Source organism: Castor canadensis, chromosome X (assembly GCF_047511655.1).
Source record: "Castor canadensis chromosome X, mCasCan1.hap1v2, whole genome shotgun sequence".
In the NCBI taxonomy this organism is placed as follows: Eukaryota; Metazoa; Chordata; class Mammalia; order Rodentia; family Castoridae; genus Castor; species Castor canadensis.
The window spans coordinates 82,883,818-82,903,592 of record NC_133405.1 but is presented as its reverse complement, the minus strand read 5'-3'; the positions used below and the strand labels follow the sequence as shown (position 1 = coordinate 82,903,592).

At 36.8% G+C, this 19,775-nt stretch overlaps 1 protein-coding gene across 7 annotated transcripts in view; it reads left to right on the top strand.

The window, feature by feature from the left end:
- Positions 1 to 19,775, top strand: part of Eda (ectodysplasin A) — a 367,747-nt gene that overhangs the window by 333,490 nt on the left and 14,482 nt on the right. For all 7 annotated transcript variants that reach the window (XM_074062327.1, XM_074062326.1, XM_074062328.1 and 4 more), the window contains exon 3: positions 19,014 to 19,037. In XM_074062327.1, coding sequence (XP_073918428.1) covers positions 19,014 to 19,037 — 24 coding nt within the window. The remainder of the gene's footprint in view (positions 1 to 19,013; positions 19,038 to 19,775) is intronic.

The window sequence follows — 19,775 nt, the reverse complement described above, 5'->3', positions numbered from 1 at the left end:
TACTTTGATCATATTTCCCACACATGCACACTCTTTTCCCACTCCTAACTTCTGCTGTATTCCCCCAACTAATAGCCCTCCATTTGTGTTCATGTCATTTTTTTTAGATCTAGATTCTGCATATGACAGAGAACATGTGGTATTTCTTTCTGAATATAACCCTTAACCCTAATTTTACAGGAAACGCTTTCAGTTTTTCCTCATTTGTTGTAATGTTGGCTGTAGGTTTGCTGTACATAGCCTTTATTATGATAAGGTTTGTTACTTCTCTTCCTAGCTTTTTCAAGGTTTTTATCCTAAAAGGATGTTGAATTTTGTCATAGGTTTTTTTCTGCATCTATTGAGATAATCATGTGATTTTTTTTGTCCCTGATTCTATTTATGTACTTATTATACTTACTGATTTGCAGATGTTGAACCATCTTGCATCCCTGGAATGAAACCAACTTGATCTTTTTGATTAATTTGGTTTCCAAGTAATTTATTGAAAATTTTTGTCTATATTCATCAAGGAAATAGGTCTGTAGTTTTCATTTTTGTTGTTGTATCTTATCTAGTTTTGGAATCAGAGTAATACCAGCTTCATAGAATGAGCTTAGTGGTATTCCTTTATTTTTTAATTTTGTGGAATAGTTTGAGGAACATTGGCATTAACTTTTCTTTGAAAGTCTGGTAGAATTCAACAGTGATCCTATCCAGTCCTGGGCTCTTCTTTGTTGGGAAACTCTTTATTACTGCTTTGATTTCATTCCTCTTGGTTCAATCTTGGTAAGTTGTGTATGTCTAGAAATTTATCCATTTCTTCTAGATTTTCCAATTTGGAATATAAATTTTCAAAATATACTGATTATCCTCTGAGTTTCATCAGTTTCTGTTGTGGTATCCCCTTTTTCATACCTAATTTTATTAATTTGGGTCTTCTTTTTCTTTTGGTTAGCTTGAGTAAGGGCTTGTTGATGTCATTTGTCCTTTCAAAGAGCCGACACTTTCTTTCATTGATGCTTTGTGTTATTCTTCTAGTCTTCATTTTATTAATTTCTGCCATTATCTTTTTTCTTTCCATGTACTGCTTTTGGATTTGGCCTGTTTCTGTTTTTCTAAGGGCTTCAGATGCATCATTAGGTTATTTATTTGTGATCTCTCTGATTTTTTAATGTAGGCACTCATAGCTATGAACTTTCCCATTGCTGCCTTTCACAGGTTCTGGTGTGTTGTATTTTCATTTTCATTTGATTATATGATTTTTAAAAATTTTCTCCCTGATTTCTTCATTGACTCACAGATCATTCAAATGCATATTGTTCTATTCCCATGTGTTTATGTAGTTTCAATAGTTTCTCTTGCTATTAATGTCTAATTTTATTCCATTATGATCTGATAAGATATAAGAAGCTATTTCAGTTTTCTTGTATTTGTTAGGATTTGCTTTATGGCCTTAAAATGTGATCTATTCTACAAAAGGTTCTATAGGATGCTGAAAAGAATGTGTATTCCTCAGCTATACCATGGACTATTCTGTAGATGTCTATTAAGTTCATTTACTCTATGGTACGGTGTAATAGGAAGTTTCTTTATTGAGTTTTTACCTGGATGATCTACTGCTAGGTGAGAGTGGGGTGTTGAAGTCTACCACTGTTATTATATATGGCTCTCTCTGTCCTTTTATATCCAATAATGTTTGTTTTATAAAATTGGGTACACTGATGTTTTGTGCATATAAGTTTGTAATTATTATATCTTTCTTGATTCAGGGTGCCCTTCTTTATCTCTTCTAATTTTGGCTTGAAGTCTACTTTATAAAAATGAGTATAGCTACTCCCGCTTGATTTTGGTTTCTATTTGATTGTTATATCATTTTCTATCCTTTCCTTTTCAGTCTGTGTGTGTGTCTTTGCCAGTGAAGTGTGTCTCTGGCAGGCAACGAATAGTTGGATCTTAGTTTTTAATCCAATCAGCCAGTCTGTGTCTTTTGATTGGAGAGTTAAGACCTTTTAAATTTAGACTTATGATTGAATGGTGTTTACTATTTCTTATGATTCTATTGGGCTTTTTTCCAGGTTTATTTGAGAATTTTTTTCTTTCACTCTTATTCATCTTAGGATTTTGCTGGTTAACTTAATTGAATATGTTGATTCTTTCCTAAATCTTGTGTGTTCATTCTATTCCTCTCACGAAAGTTATTCTTTCCCTTGCTCTCATGTTTGTTAATGTCTTTCTTCTGTACAGTATTCCTTTAAGTAGCTCTGCAAGACAGGCTTAGTTGACATGAACTGCTTTAGTTGGAGGGTCTTCATTTCTTCATCAAATATGAGTGATAACTTCACTGGGTATACTAATCTTGGTTGGCAGTTATTTTCTTTCAGAGCTTGAAGTATACTATTCTGTGCTTTCCTGGCTTTGGGGGTTTCTGCTGAGAGATCTGAACTAATTCTGATGTGTTTACCTTTGTAATTTGGCATTTTTTTCTTGAAGCTTTCAATATCCTTTCTTTGTTCTCTAGTCTTGGCATTTTAACTATTATGTGGTGTGGAGAGGTTCTTTTTCTCATCACATCTGTTTGGGGTTCTAAATGCCTCCTGTGTTTGGATGTCCATATCTTTCCCCAAATTTGGGAAATGTTCTGCTATAATTTCTGCAAATAGCAGTTTTGGCCTTTAGTTTATATCTCAGCCCCTTCTTCTACCCCATGCATTCTTAGGTTTGGTCTCTTGATTGTGACTCAGAGTTCCTGTTGGGGTCATGCTTGTTCATTGTTTGTTAATGCCATCCAAGTGTAATATTTCCTTGATCTTATCTTCAGTCTCTGATATTCTTCTGCTTAATCTAGTCCATAGGTAAAATGCTCTTTACTGTGTTTTTCATTTGATTTATTGAGCTTTTCATTTCCAACATTTCTGTTTGTTTTTAGAATCTTTAGAATCTTTCCTGGCTGTATTTCTCATTCACATCGCTGACTTTCTTGTCCAGGTCTTGGATTTATTTCTTACCACATTTATCTGTTTGTTTGAATTCTTCGTCTGGCATTTCAGCCATTTCAGTATGTTTAGACTCTGTTATTAAGGTGTTATAAATTTTTGTAGGAGTAATATTACTTCACCTTTTCTTATTACTTATGTTTGTGTTGTAATTTATGCATCTGTTAAATTGGGTATCAGTTTCAGTACCACTCAGAGGAGAGAAAGCATGCAGCAATAATGAAATCGCCAGTTCAAAACCAAACCAGATATTTAAATGTAGCAAAAAATATCAAATATACCCCCAACATAATTATAGAAGTATAGAACAGAAAAGGAGTTAGGGGTTTTGCAGGATAAACTACGAGCTTAAAAATTAAACATTAAAAAATTCAAAAGTAAAAAGGAGTGAACTGTGGGAAGGAAAAAGAAAGAAAATATGGGAAAAGGAGAGAAGTATGTGGGATGAAAGTATAAGAAATAATAGTGTATGAGAACACAATATAATTACTACAGAGAAATACAATTGAGTCAGAGAAAGAAAACCATAAAAAATAAGAATAAAAAAATAAAAGTCAGTCCTCCTTCCTTTCTGAGGACAAGGGTGTATACCAGCTGGGCTCTGTCAGGGCAGCAGGCATTTCCTCCAATCTCTGACCCCCAGCCTTTGTGTCTGTGGCTCTCCTGATGTGTTCACTCCCACCCTCCTTTGTGCATGAGGTAGCCTGTGATTCCCCTCTAGGTACAGCCAGGTATGTAGTCAGTAGTCTGCTAAGCCTCTGGGCCCAGGGCATGCAGCAGCAGTAGGGGAATCCCAGGGTTGGGCCAGTGGCTCAGCAGCAGTATCAAGGGTGAAACAGCTCCAGGGACAGAGCAGCAGCAGCTGTGGTGGATAGAGTGGCTTAGGCACTTTGCTAGCACTTTGGATTCAAGTACAAGGGGCAGTGGCTTCAGACACTGAGTGGGTGAGGACTCACCCCACAAAGTCTGCATGCTCCACTGGCTTGCACTGGGCAGGGGGTCTCAAGGTGCAGGAGAAGCTCCAATTCCTCTCCATTGAAAGTTTACAGATTCTACCCAAGTTCACTGCTCTGATAGTCCAGGTGCAGTGTGGTGCCAGGTTCACGTTAGTACTTTCCACCCCTACATGGGTCTGTGGCCATTGGTATGGGGTGGGTCAAGGTGTGATCCAGTTTGCATGCTCCACGGGATTTCACTGGGTGGGTCTTGGGGCCTGGAGCAGCTCCAGTTTCTCCCAAATGAGGTTTACAATTTCCACCCAAGTTCTCTGGGCTAATACTCTCGTTACAAGGTGACTCCAAGAACATAACTAGTCCTCTCCCCCTCCACCCACATGGAAGGGGCAGTATATCTAAGCATCTGGTGAGTCTGGGCTCTCCAGATTATGTGGGACAGTGGGAGGGGCTCAGTGCCATATTTCTGGGTTTCCCCTGGTCTCTGTCTACTCTTAATTCTGGTGTCCTCCCCTGCCTTTCTAAGGCACCTGCCTTTCCTTGAAAACCAGATATCTGAGGTTCTATTTTGATTCCTGGAGACACAGTAATATGGTGGGTATCTTTAGTCTAGCATCTTTTAAAAATCTCTGGAGGTAGATATTATGCCAACTTCCATAAATGAAGAAACCGATTCAGAGAGATAAAGTAACTTGCCCAAGATCACACAGGTATTGAATGTTAGAACTAGAATTCAAACCCTATTTTGAAAGGATATCAAAGTTCTTTCTGTTTCCATAACCCCAGTATTTCCCGGAACATTCTAACCAGTATAAGCCAGAAAATTAATTCAACAAGAGCCAGAGTTTGGAAAATGCTAAATTTTATATCCTTTTTTAAGAGAATCATATTTCCCATTGGTGAATTGAAAGATCTGAGAAATCTTCAGTGAAGATTCATTTTCCTTGACCCTATGTTTCCTAAACTCTTTTTGACCAAGCAACACTTTTTCCGAGAACATCTGTTAATATCACACAGGACCCTGCTATTCCCTATAATATAGTACAACATGACGTTCCATTTATCTTTCAGATATTGTTACTTCAGAAATTGTTACTCTTGAACCTGGAGTTTTTCATCCTAAGTACTAAAATCACTAAAGGCTCAGTGTTCCAGAATACTTCATTAGCAAGAACACATGTTTGTTACTGTTTGTCACTTTGGAAACATCTTTGGTAAACATGAAAAACCCTATACCTTATGGAACTTTGAGGCACCATTAAGCTTCTGAATTGTCAGCAGTTGGTAGAACTGTTTTAGTAGTGCCTTAACCACAGTAATATTTTTGAGTCTTTCCCAAACCAAGGCAGAAGTAAGCCAGAAAATTTTCATAGCTGATCATAACTTAAGTCTTTTTTGTGGAGCCTGAAGCCCTGGGGATAGGCCCCTGCTGCAAAGGCTACAGAGGAAGTTCTTGAAGAATACAAGCCTTCTCACATCAAAAATACTTGTGAGTGGGATGGAGTCAACTTGCACGACTCTACCTTTTCTGGCCTTTTTTTGTCATGCTAAGAGCAGATGTTGAAATTATAATCTGGGTTCTGAACATGGGCATTCCATGTGGTTCTCATTCAGAATTCTCACTCTTCTTTGAAGCTAATGGCTTCCATCTTCTTCATATATATTGGGCTTACCACATGTATTTGTGCATCTCTCTGTTTACAATTCTAATCGTATGAGATAGACCATGAAATAAACCTTAAGATGCCAAGGTTTGAAGATACAGACTAGGTTGAAGGTTGTTTTTCTTTTTGTTATTAAAAGTTTCCAGCCTTACCTGGGCACAGTGGCTCATGCCTATAATCCTAACTACTTGGGAGACTGAGATCAGGAGAATCATGGTTCAAGGCTAGCCTGGGTAAGTAGTCCATGAGACCCCCATCTCCAAAATAACCAGAGGAAAATGAGCTGCAGGTATGTCTCAAGCAGTAGAGTGCCTGCTTTGTAAGCATGAAACCCTGAATTGAAACTCCAGTCCCACCAAAAAAAAATTCCAGTCCTGTACCTCCCCATCTGCCAGCCATTGCATTTACTCTCTATTCCTTTACTAACTGGTACAGAAGAAATGTTGGCCATGACCAGTTAGTTCTCTGCTCTGTACATAAACGCAGCAGGGGTGGGGGCATGAAAGTTGGGAGCCTACTGCCTGTGTCACAAAGAAGCAAATCAAAGTAAATCTGGGACTGGAAAAAGGGCACTTCAGGCAGAGAATGGGTAGTACAAAAAAAGTGAAGAGGCAAGACGTGTGTGGAAGGGAATTCAGTGGATATAGATCTATGTTGAACTACATTCACTGTGGTGTTACTTTTAAACTAGTGGATGTTTTATTGATTTATTTTTATGATAATATACTATTTTAGAGGCATTTTAATTCACAGAAAAATTGAGCAGAAACAGAGAGCTCCCATATACTCCCTCTCTTCCTACCCTTGGCCACCACCATAGTTTCTGTACACATTTTTAGCTGTGTAAATTCACGTTTTTTGGATGAAAGGAGGGATTTTTCTCTTGGAGAAGGAAGCTGTAGTTGACTTTTTCAGAAGGCTTTGGACACTTGATATTTTAAATGTTTTTCATTTTTCTAAGGAAGGACCAGATTGTGCAACAGTATCCCTATGAATGCAAGCTTGCATTTCTTTTAAAAAGCTCGAACACACACCTGTAATACCAGCACCAAAGAAGTAGAAGTGGGAGGATGTGAGTTGAAAACCAGCCTGGGCTATATAAAAAAAAACCCTGTGTCCAAAAAATATTAAATAAAAATATAAGTTTTTTTAAAAAGAAAGAAAACAGTTTTGAGTCCAGTGATGGAATCTTACTAACCTCCCTAAAATGAGAGGCAGCAGTATTACAACTTTTTTCGTCCTTTTTCTGTGAAGTCATATATAGCATGTGAGACTTTTTCATGTTGCTAACACTGGGGAAAAAAGTGCATATGTGGCTTTTCAGTTAAGAAGATATAATGGATCCAAACCTACCTTCAACTTTGAACATAAAGGAGTAGAGGGGGAAAATGAAAAACTTTCCATATAAGCCTGTTCTATTAAGAAAAAGGAGCAAAAATGTCTTATGTAGCATCACCTGAGTTCTTGGTGTCTTACAATACATAGTTGTGTTTTTTATAAAAATATAAATAACTCTTTTTCCTTTGTTTGATTTGTTTTTCTAAAAGATGAGGTATAATGTTAGGCTAAATGGGATAGGGCCACAGATAACTTGCCCCTGTTGGAACTGAACTTTCTTATCAGACAATGGGCCTCAGAAGTAATATTCCTAATCTTGTCATTGGTCACTATAGATTTGGAAGAAATTCAACATCTGAAAAAAACCTCAAACAACAAGTATGGATCTTGACGTTAGTTCATTATGGATTTAGAAGAGATTTAGGATCTGAAAAAAACCTAAGGTCTGGGGATATAGCTCAAGTAGTAGAACACACTAGTGTGAGGCCCTGAGTTCAAACCCCAGTACCACCAAAAAAAAAAGTCACAGACTGGGTGATTTAAACAACAGAAATTAACTTTCTCACTGTTTTAGAGACTACATGATCAAGATAATAGAGTGGCTTAAGTGATAAGAGCACCTGCCTAGCAAGCATGAGGCCCTGAGTTCAAACACCAGTATCATCAAAAACAAAAGTTTTATAGTTTTATGTTTTGCATATGAATCTATGACCCATTTTGAGTTAATTTTTTGAAAGGTGTAACGTCTGTGTCTAAATACATATGGATGTCTAGTTTCTAGCACAGTTTGTTGAAAAACTCATTTATTCTGTTGGATTCCCTTTGCTCCTTTCTCAAATATCAGTTGACTGTTTAGGAAATTTGTAGATTTTCAATTCTGTTACACTAATCAATATTTTGTTATTTTACCAATAACACACTGTCTTGATTACTGTAGTTTTATAGTGAGTATTTAATCAAATAGTGTCAGTTCTCCTACTTTGCTCTTATTCCTTAAAATCATGTTGACTCTTCTGCATCTTTTGTCTTTCTGTATAAATTTTAGAATAATTTTGTTCATACCCACAAAGTAGCTTGCTGGAATTTTATTTGGGATTACACTGAATCTAGACACCAACTTTGAAAGACATGACATCATAACAATATTGAGTTCTTTTCCATGAACATGGAATACTTTCCATTTATTTAGATGTTTACTTTCTTTCATCAAAGTTTTGTAGTTTTCCTCATATAGACACTCGGGATACTCATATTTTGTTAAATTTATACCTAAGTATCTCTCTCTGTGTCTCTGTCTCTCTCTCTCTATCTTCCAGCTCTTCCTCCATCTCGAAAAGTGTTGTGGTTTTTATTTTTTATTTCAAATTCCAATTGTTCATTACTGGTATGTAGGAAAGAAATTGACTTTATATATTAGGCTTGAACAATTGCCACTTAGCTCTAGGGACTTTTTATTTTTATTCTTGGGATTTTCTACATAGATTCCTAATTTGTTGACAGGTTTTTTTTTTATTATTATGGAGGGATATTGAATTTTGTCAAAGGCATTTTCTGCATATATTGATATGATCACTTGATTTTTCTTCTTTAGCCTATTTATATGTGATGGATTAAATTAATTGATTTTTGAATGCTAAACCAAGCTTACATACCAGGAATTAATACCACCTGGTTGTTTTAGTTCATTTTTCTGTTATTAAAACAATAGCTAAGACTGGGTAATTTATAAAGGATAGAAATTTACATGGCTCACCATTCTGAGTGCTAGGAGTGCCAAGACTGTGGCGCCAGCATCTGCTTCACATCTGGTGAGGGCATTTCCTGCTGGGTCATGGATCAGATGGCAAGACAGGGCAAGCAAGACAGAGAACTCACTTGATAGCCCCTTAATCCATTAATGAGAGCCTTCATGGCCCAATCACTTCCCAGTGGTCCCAACTCTCAACACTGTTGCATTGGGTGCCAAACTTACAACAACTTGTGAGAGACATATTTAAACCATAGCAGTTTTGCTGTAAATTCTTTTAATACCTTGTTGGATTTAATTAGCTAGTATTTTATTGAGGATTTTTACATCAATGTTCAAGAGAGGTATCAGTCTATAGTTTTCCTTTCTTGTAATGCTTTTTTTGGGGGGTGGTACTCGGGCTTGAACGAAGGGCGTCACACTTGCTAGGCAGGCACTCTACCACTTGAGCCACTCCACCAGCCCTCTTGTAATCTTTTTTTAATGTGCTTTGGGTATCAGGGTAATGCTGGCTTTGGAATTATGTAGAAAGCTTACTTTGCTTGTTTTTCTGGAAGAAAAAAAATTGCACAAAATTGATATAGCTTCTTTAATTATTTGGTAAAATTCACCAGTAAAACTATCAGGACCTGATTCTTTCAAATTTAGAATGTTATTAATTGTTGGTTTGATTTCTTTATAGAGATAAGCCCATTCTAATTATTCATTTCTCCTGTGTGAGTTTTGGTACATTGCATCTTTCAAAGTATTAGCCCACTTCATCAAAGTTATTAAATTTGTGGACATAGAGTTGTTTGTAATATTCTTTTATTATCCTTTTAATGTCTACAGGATTCTCTTTCATTTTTTATATTAGTAGTTGTGAATTTTCTTTTTCTTGGTTAACTTGAGTAGGGAGCTACCAATTGTATCAATCTTTTTAAAGAACCAGCTTTTGGTTTCATTGATTTCTTCTATTACTTTTCTCTTTTTTAACTTGTTCATTTATTTCTGCTCTAATTTTTATTATGTATTTTTCTGCTTAGTTTGAATTTAATTTTTCTTTTTCTAGTTCCCTAAAGTAGAAGCTGAGATGTTTACTTTAGAGTTTTGCCCTATGTGCATTCAGTGTTATAAATGCTTTTGCTGCATCCCACACATTTTAATTTTCATGTAGTTCAAACTTTTTTTAAATTTCTCTTGAAACTTTTCTTTGATCCAATATATTATTTAGAAGTATATTGCTTAATTTCCAAGTAGTTTGGGACTTTTTAGGTATGTTTCTATTATTGAATTCTAGTTTAATTCCATTGTGATATAAGATCATATTTTAAATGTGCTAAGAAATGTTTTATACCACACGATGTGATCTGTCTTGGTCAGTGTTCCATGTAAACTTGAGAATATGTCTTAGGCTATTGTTTAATAAAGTATTCTATAAATGTCAATTAGATATGGCTGATTGATGGTACTATTCAGCTCACTTATATCCTCAGTGATTTTCTACCTCCTAGATTTGGCATATTTAAATCTTCAGCTGTAATAATGGATTCATCTACTTCTCACAGTTGTATCAGTCACTACCTCACATATTTTGGTGGTTTTTTTAGGAGCATATACATTAAGGATTGTTATTTCTTTGACTGTTGGCCCATGTTATCATTATATAATGTCCCTTTTTGTTCTTGATAATTTTCCTTGCTCTGAAATGTGCTTTGTCTGAAATTAATGTCACTATTCTTTCTTTTGATTAGTGTTGACATGATAAATCTTTCTTATCCCTCTACTTTAATCTAATCTCTATCTTTATATTTAAAGTAATTGTCCTACTGTTTGAAATACACATTTGCAACTAGTTCATGTCCACCTGAAAATAACTCTATAGCACTTCATGGCTAGTAAAAGTACCTTGTAGCAGCAGGGTACTGCCAATTTACCCATCCTATCCCTTATAGCTTTGCCATCATTTGTTTCACATATCCATAAACCATAATCATCAAATACATCCTTACTGTCATTACTTTGAACAAAATTATTATATATTAAATTAAAAATAAATAAAATATGTTATTAACCTTCACTTATTCATTCTCTAACTCACTTCCTTTTTATGTAGATCCACGTTTCTCACATCTATCTGTTCCTTTTCTCTAAAGAACTTCTGTTAATATTTCTTTGAAGGCAAATCTACTGGCCATAAATTTCCTCAATTTTTTCTTGTTGGAGAGTCTATGTCACCCTCATTTTTTAAGGATAATTTCACTGGATACAGAATTCTAGCTTGTTGGTTTTACATCATTGATCCTCATCAAAATCCTAGGCAATGAAGAGTGAGAAAGTATATGGTGCTTCCTAATTTAGCAGATGAAGAATCAGAAAAAAAGTACCTTGCCTAATGGTAATTTTGCAGTTGGGTCAGGACTAGAATCTGGATAGGCCAGGTGCTGGCCTCCAGAACTCTGATTCTATTACAAGATACCTTTTTCTTAATATCAAATAGGCACTCTGCCTGCCAATTTTGATCAAAACCTATCTGATCTCAATTTTAGTCCTGTCAGCACAGTCCCAGCTACTGAAAAGCTATGTACTCACTGTGATGCATTTGTGGGTTTTGCATATAGAAAGCATGATGGTTCCAAATAGGGATAATTTGGGTGATATAGAAATGTGGTTTATTACCATGGACACAGCCATGTGACAGTGGTAGTGCTCTGAATAGGTAAGATGCAGAAGGTGTTACTTCTCTTGCTCTGTGTCAAGATACTTCTAATATGGAATAGCTACAGCTCCCTAAGGTTTTCTCTCTTCTTATTTTTTTATCTTCTTTTTTTATTGTTGTACTGGGGGGTACATTGTAGCATTTACAAAAGTTCTTATAATATATCAAATATATCATACTTGAATTCACTCCTCCCATCATTTTCCTTTATCCTCCCTCCCCCTATTCCTGAAATTGTTGCAACCTGTCTCATTTTTCCATTTACATATATGTGTACACAGTATTTTGACCATATTCATCCTCCTTCACAATTTCCCCACCTCCTCCCCCCTCCCACCAGTACCAACACCCCCCCAGGAAGGACCTGTTCTGTCCTCCTATTCTCTGATTTTATATAAGAAAAAAATTACAGTTTTTCTTGTTTAAGATAGCTACACAGGGAGTTTCTTTGTGGCACTTCCATATATATATATATATATATATATATATATATATATATACACACATATATATAGCCTGAGCCTGATTTTGGTTCATCTCTATTTTTCTCCTTTAGTCACCTTCTTATGGTTATTTCAACAGGTTTAAAAATTCTATATTCATTCTTGTATAGGAAGTACATCAAACATATTCACCTTCTTAACTTTCTTCTTTTACCTTCCCTCTCTCATATGTGACCTCCCCTTAGTGTGACAAGTTTTTCATAATATTGCTTATATTTATATTAGGTCTATATTCCACATATGAGAGAAACATATGGTCTTTGGACTATTGAACCTGGCTAACTTCACTTAAGATGATATTCTCCAGTTCCATGCATTTACATGCAAACAACAAAATTTCATTTTGTTCATTGTTCATTGTGGCTGAATGAAATTCCATCATATATAAATACCACGTTTTCTTAATCCATTCGTCAGTAGTGGGGCATGTTGGCTGTTTCCATAACTTGGCTATTGTGAATAGTGCTGCAGTAGACATGGGTGTGCAGGTACCTTTATTGTAACGTGACTTACATTCCTTTGGGTATATCCCTAGGAGTGGTATTGCTGGATCATATGGCAGTTCTATTTTTAGTTTTTTGAGGAGCCTCCATACTGTTTGCCATAGTGGTTGTACTAGCTTACATTTCCACCATTCCTTTTTCTCCACATCCTCGCCAACATTTGTTGTTGTTGCTGTTTGTTTTCTTGATGGTAGCCATCCTGACGGGAGTGAGGTGGAATCTTAATATGGTTATGATTTACATTTCCTTTATGGTCAGAGATGTTGAGCATTTCTTCAGGTGTTTTTTGGCCATTTGGACTTCTTCCTTTGAAACAGCTCTGTTCAGTTCATTTGCCCATTTCTTCATTGGGTCATTGATTTTTTTGGGGGGGGGAGCAGTTTAGTTTTTGAGCTCCCTGTATATTCTGGTTATCAAACCCTTGTCAGATGAATAGCTGGCAAAGATTTTTCTCACATTCTGTGGGCAGCCTCTTCAATCTGGTGACCATTTCTTTTGTTGTGCAGAAGCTTTTTGATTTCAGGTAGTCCCATTTGTCAATCCTTTCTCTTAGTTGCTGAGCCATTTGAATTCTATTGAGGAACTTGTTGCCTCTGCCCATTAATTCCAGTGCATTTCCTGCTCTTTCCTGCACTAGCTTCAAAGTTTCAGGTCTTATATTAAGGTCTCTAATCCATTTAAGTTGATACTTGTACAGAGTGAAAGACATGGACCTAGTTTCAGTTTTCTGCATGCAGATATCCAGTTTTCCCAGCAACATTTGTTGAAGAGGCTGTCTCTTCTCCATCATATGTTTTTGGCGCCTTTGTCAAAAATCAGGTGGGCATAGCTACATAGATTCATATCTGAGTCTTCTGTTCCACTGGTCTTCATATCTGTTTTTGTGCCAGTACCATGCTTCTTTTATTGCTATGGATCTGTAGTATAGTTTGAAGTCGGGTATTGTGATACCTCCAATGTTGTTCTCTTTGCTCAGTAATATCTTGGCTATTTGTGGGTTTTTTGTGCTTCTGAATGAACTTTAGGGTTGATTTTTCAATTTCTGTGATGAATGTCATTGGAATTTTGATGGGGATTGCATTAAACATGTAGATTACTTTTCGTTATATAGCCATTTTCACAATATTGATTCCACCAATCCATGAGCATGGGAGATCTTTTCATCTTCTGTAGTCTTCTTCAGTTTCTTTCTTCAATAGTTTATGCTTTTCCTTGTAGAGGTCTTTCACATCCTTTGTTAAGTGTATTCCTATGTATTTGATTTTTTGAGGCTATTATAAATGGAATTGTTTTCCTATATTCTTTCTCAGTCTGTTCATTGTTGGCATATAGAAAGGCTACTGATTTTTATAAATTGATTTTGTATCCTACTATTTTGCTGAATCTCTGTTTATGATGTCCAGGAATTTTGGGGGGTCTTTTAGATATAAGATCATGTCATCTGCAAATAAAGATAGTTTGACTTCCTCATTTCCAATTTGTATTCCTTTTATTTCTTCTTCCTGTCTTATTGCTCTGGCTAGGAATTCCAAGACTATGCTGAATAAAAGTGGAGAGAGTGGACATAAGGTTTTGTCTCTTTAAGTTGGAAAACTGTAGTGGTCTCAAGCAAAAGCAGTAAGCATGACATGGAGCCAGAACTTAGAGAAATATGTTGAATCTCATAATGATGTATTGGCTGTTATGAGTAATGTCAGAACAAGAAGGAATCCCTATGTTGCAGAGATGATGTATTCATTAGCACTTACGGGAAATGTGATACAATCTAATGATAATCTTTTGTGTGCTTTTGTGTCCTCTTTATTCCCCAAAGAGTATGGCAAATGTTTACTGAGCAGAAGCTTTCTCAGAGCCCTTCCATGACCCGAGATGAAGTAGAAGAAAGGACTTTGAGCCCTGTTTCTCTAAGTGCTCTTCATGTCATGACCATTTGGAGAGAAAACAAAGAAAATTTTAATTAACTCTTTACCTCACATTGTTTACCAAAATCTATACAAGATTAATTGTAGATTTAAAAACAAAAATGAAACTATAAAGGAACTAGAAAAGTATAAAGAGATACCTATATAATATTACACTGGGAAGGCCCTAACTAAGCATGACAGTGAAGGCAGTGACAATATAGGTCACTACAGAGAAGGAAAACCTTTTTATGTCCTTTGATCCAACAGTATCATTTCTTTTTTTTTTCATTTTTGTTTTATTATTCATATGTGCATACAAGGCTTGGTTCATTTCTCCCCCCTGCCCCCACCCCCTCCCTTACCACCCACTCCGCCCCCTCCCTCTCCCCCCCCCTCAATACCCAGCAGAAACTATTTTGCCCTTTTTTTTTTTTTTTTTTTTCATTTTTCTTTTATTATTCATATGTGCATACAAGGCTTGGTTCATTTCTCCCCCCTGCCCCCACCCCCTCCCTTACCACCCAATCCACCCCCTCCCGCTCCCCCCCTCAATACCCAGCAGAAACTATTTTGCCCTTATCTCTAATTTTGTTGTAGAGAGAGTATAAGCAATAATAGGAAGGAACAAGGGGTTTTGCTGGTTGAGATAAGGATAGCTATACAGGGCATTGACTCACATTGATTTCCTGTGTGTGTGTGTTACCTTCTAGGTTAATTCTTTTTGATCTAACCTTTTCTCTAGTTCCTGGTCCCCTTTTCCTATTGGCCTCAGTTGCTTTAAGGTATCTGTTTTAGTTTCTCTGCGTTAAGGGCAACAACTATTTTGCCCTTATTTCTAATTTTGTTGTACAGAGAGTATAAGCAATAATAGGAAGGAACAAGGGTTTTTGCTGGTTGAGATAAGGGTAGCTATACAGGGCATTGACTCACATTGATTTCCTGTGCATGGGTGTTACCTTCTAGGTTAATTCTTTTTGATCTAACCTTTTCTCTAGTACCTTTTCCCCTTTTCCTATTGGCCTCAGTTACTTTAAGGTATCTGCTTTAGTTTCTCTCCGTTAAGGGCAACAAATGCTAGCTAGTTTTTTAGGTGTCTTACCTATCCTCACCCCTCCCTTGTGTGCTCTCGCTTTTATCATGTGCTCAAAGTCCAATCCCCTTGTTGTGTTTGCCCTTGATCTAATGTCTGCATATGAGGGAGAACATACGATTTTTGGTCTTTTGGGCCAGGCTAACCTCACTCAGAATGATGTTCTCCAATTCCATCCGTTTACCAGCGAATGATAACATTTCGTTCTTCTTCATGGCTGCATAAAATTCCATTGTGTATAGATACCACATTTTCTTAATCCATTCGTCAGTGGTGGGGCATCTTGGCTGTTTCCATAACTTGGCTATTGTGAATAGTGCCGCAATAAACATGGGTGTGCAGGTGCCTCTGGAGTAACAGTCTTTTGGGTATATCCCCAAGAGTGGTATTGCTGGATCAAATGGTAAATCGATGTCCAGCTTTTTAAGTAGCCTCCAAATTTTTTTCCAGAGTGGTTGTACTAGTCTACATTCCCACCAACAGTGTAAGAGGGTTCCTTTTTCCCCTCATCCTCGCCAACACCTGTTGTTGGTGGTGTTGCTGATGATGGCTATTCTAACAGGGGTGAGGTGGAATCTTAGCGTGGTTTTAATTTGCATTTCCTTTATTGCTAGAGATGGTGAGCATTTTTTCATGTGTTTTCTGGCCATTTGAATTTCTTCTTTTGAGAAAGTTCTGTTTAGTTCACGTGCCTATTTCTTTATTGGTTCATTAGTTTTGGGAGAATTTAGTTTTTTAAGTTCCCTATATATTCTGGTTATCAGTCCTTTGTCTGATGTATAGTTGGCAAATATTTTCTCCCACTCTGTGGTTGTTCTCTTCAGTTTAGAGACCATTTCTTTTGATGAACAGAAGCTTTTTAGTCAACAGTATCATTTCTAATGATATATTCTTTAAAAATCTTCCAATGAGTGTATAAAAATGTACACATAACCAGGTGCCAGTGGCTCACGAGAGCTTGTAATCCTAGCTACTTGGGAGGCTGAGATCATGAGGATTGCAGATCAAAGGCAGTCCAGGCAAATAGTTCTTGAGATCTCCATCTCAACCAATAGCTGGGTGCAAGGCATGCACCTGTCATCCCAAGTTACATGGGAGACTGAGAATGGAAGGATCACAGCTCCAGGCCTGCTTGGCCAAAAAGTGAGCCCTATCTCCAAAATAGCCACAGCAAAAAGGACTGGAAGTGAGGCTTAAGCAGTAGAGCCCCTGCCCTAGCAAGTGTGAAGCTCTGAGTTCAAACTCCAGTACTGCAAAAAAAAAAAGTACACATGTAAAAACATTAATTTTAGCATTGTTTATAATTGTGAAAAACTGGAAACAATCTAAATGTTCATCAAAGGTGATTAATTAAATGCTGGTGTATTCATACCAAAAATGACAGTGTAGAAAGTATTTACCAACAAAAAAGGAGGACTTTTGTAGCTCAATGGTAGAACACTTGCTTAGCATGCGCAAGCCCTGGGTTTGATTCCCAGCACCACAAATAAAAAAACATTTTACATAAGAAAAAAGTTATCAAAGAACAAAATTTGATCCCATTTTGTCAAAATATATATTTATATACATAGATTTCTAGATACACTTAAAAAGTTAACAGTGGTTACTTATGAGTGCCTTAAATAAGCTATTATCCTTTTATTCCTATTTTTGTGGGGGTGTGTATATATATACATATATATATATACACATACATACACGTGTGTGTATGTGTATGTAATGAGTAGGTATATCTGGTCTAAAACAATAGAAGCTTAAAGAAGTCAAAATTTCCCTTTCATTTGTGCATTTAAGTCAAACTTCCTCTAGGAAATTTTTTTCCTCATCTAGCCAGCATTATTCCTGAAGTCACCCCTCTTAAGTACTTTTCTATGCAACTTGTGATTTCTTTGAGGATGTTGTTATTGTTTCACTATTTGCTGTTCTACCTTTCATAGACCCACTCAGTGAATACTGGTTGGCTGGTATTACCTGATTTCCTTAAAGTCTGGTATACCAACACTAATCTTTAATCAACTGAGGTAGTCAGCCTTGGGCAGGACTAGCACAGCTTGGCTATGAAGGCAAAGTAGCTGCAACAGCTGTCATCCTACTGCTGTCCGAGGGTGAGGTGGCTGACTGACCCACTGATAGCTGGCTGATTGGATTGGGCCTGTTCTCTGTAAAACCTTCCCCAAACAGCTTTCTTATTTAAAGAGGAGGCCCTTCTCAGATTAAGTTGTATACTCCCTTGCCAGAACCAACATGTACATTCTCAAGCATCCTCAAGGCTATTAAAAAAAATCAAGGATGCAAAAAAAAAATGCAGAAGGACTGGGAGGAGAGGAAAGGAGAAAAGGAAGGGTATGAGAATGAGAGATCATGACCTCCAGTGCAGCAGTATGCTGAACACCAGGTCCCTACATTCCTTGCCAGGGATGCCCACACAACCTGGTGTTTTAAGGGGTTGGATGGCTCTGATGATCACACTGGAAGCCCTAAAGGTTAGAGACTCTGCTGCCTTCTAGTAGAGCCTGCTTTCATAGGTAGAGATCATTCCAGACTAGTTGCAAGGATCAAATGAGAAAATATGAAGTATGCTTTATAATCTATAAAATAATATACAAATGCTTGATGTTCTTTTTGTAAGCTCCAGAGGGCACTGACAGCAGTTTAATGTTGTACAATGCTATCATTGTGGGAGTTTGGAACAGATTTTAAATACCTGTATCTAAAGAAAGTTAGATCCATCTACAGAATGAGGAGAATTGGGTCTGTAGGAGGGAAAATGACTGTATAAGAGAGACTGAAACTGTGTCTAAGGGACTGGTTGTTGCCTAACTATATTAGAAAAGCTTTGGGTTTTCTGAGTTCCCTCTGTTGATTAAAATTACTTTTCTTAAAAGCAATTCCCAAGGCTGGGCATTGTGGTACATGCCTATAGTCCCTGCACTCAGAAGGTGGAAGCTGGAAGATCTCATGATGGAAGCCAACCTGGGCTACATAGCAAGACTCTCTCTCAAAAACAAACAAAAAATTCCCAAGAAAATGCTTGTGATTTTACTGCCAGTGGAACTGTTGACATTTCCTTTAAAGCATCCATAAAGTTATGGTAAATTGCAATGGGAGTGCATGTGGCCCCCACATGAGTGTATTGTTGCACTGTTTTAATAACAAATGAATTCAATCACAGAAGGAAGTGACTAAAAAGTAAACTGCTGCTGCTGCTGTGCTCCTTTCATGAAAACAGCCATTTTTAATTTCCAGCTTAACCATGAGACTTCATATCAGATCCACACCTGAATGCATGACTCTTCAACCTCAGGACTTGCAGAATTAATGGAATGCCGTCCTAAGGTTGTTGAGTTGTGCGTTCTGGACATTTCATCTCTGTAGAGAAGTATTCATTTTCTTACCCCAATGAATGAGGCTAATAGATTCTTCCCTAGAGGGAAGAATTTCCCTCATTTTTGTGGCTTCAATAGTCAGAAAACAGCCTGGGGAGGCTTGATAGTTAGGAAGTACCTTACCAAAACTTGACCCTTGACTGTAGGGTTCCCTTAAATTTGCAGTGTCTTGGGGGTCCCTCTTAGTGACTGTTTTAGAGAATAAACAGTTAATTTCCACTGAGTTAATTTTCCATTTTCTTTTTCTAATAGGTCCTGTTAAAAACAAGAAAAAGGGTAAGTTGAGCTCTATATTTTATAAAATTGCTGTGTATTATCTTTTATTAAACTTAGGACAAAAGAATCAAGGAAATAGGATTTTTTTATTCATTTCTTTCAACATTGGTTGCCAGTTATTCTATTCAGTCACATGTGATCTGCTTGATTATTGTGTTTTCTAAAGAACAAGAAATGGTTCGTCAGTGATGATCAATGAAAAATAGAATTGATTCTCTGATAACACATAAAAATGTTTTTTTATTCTTGTTCCCTTTTCTAAACAATTCAGTTAATATCTCTCTCCATTCTTCTTTATTCTTTCACTATCCTTTTTTTCTCTTTTCTTCACCTCCTTTATCTCAAGTCAGTGACCAGGTGGGAATGAAGACCTGAAACAATTTATAGGAAAAAGGTATACTCCCTATAGAAAGATAGCAATACTTTGTTTCTTCAATTTCCTAGATAGCCAGGGAGTCAATATCATTTTCTCTGTGATGGAAAAAGTAGGCTGTAGTATAACTTTGACCCTTTAGTCTTTTTAAAGAAACTTCTAGTTGAACAGCTCTATTGTGCTATTGTTACCTGAGATAGGACTGGTCAAAGGGCTTGTATGAGTAAGTGCTTGCTTACTTGAAGAGGAGAATCCAGAGACAAAAGAGTCTCCAAAGACAGAATTAGACAAATATGGTCCACTCCTCAGCACTAAAAGAACCAACTGTGAAGCCAGTTTATGTACCTATTCATTTCTGGCTTCTG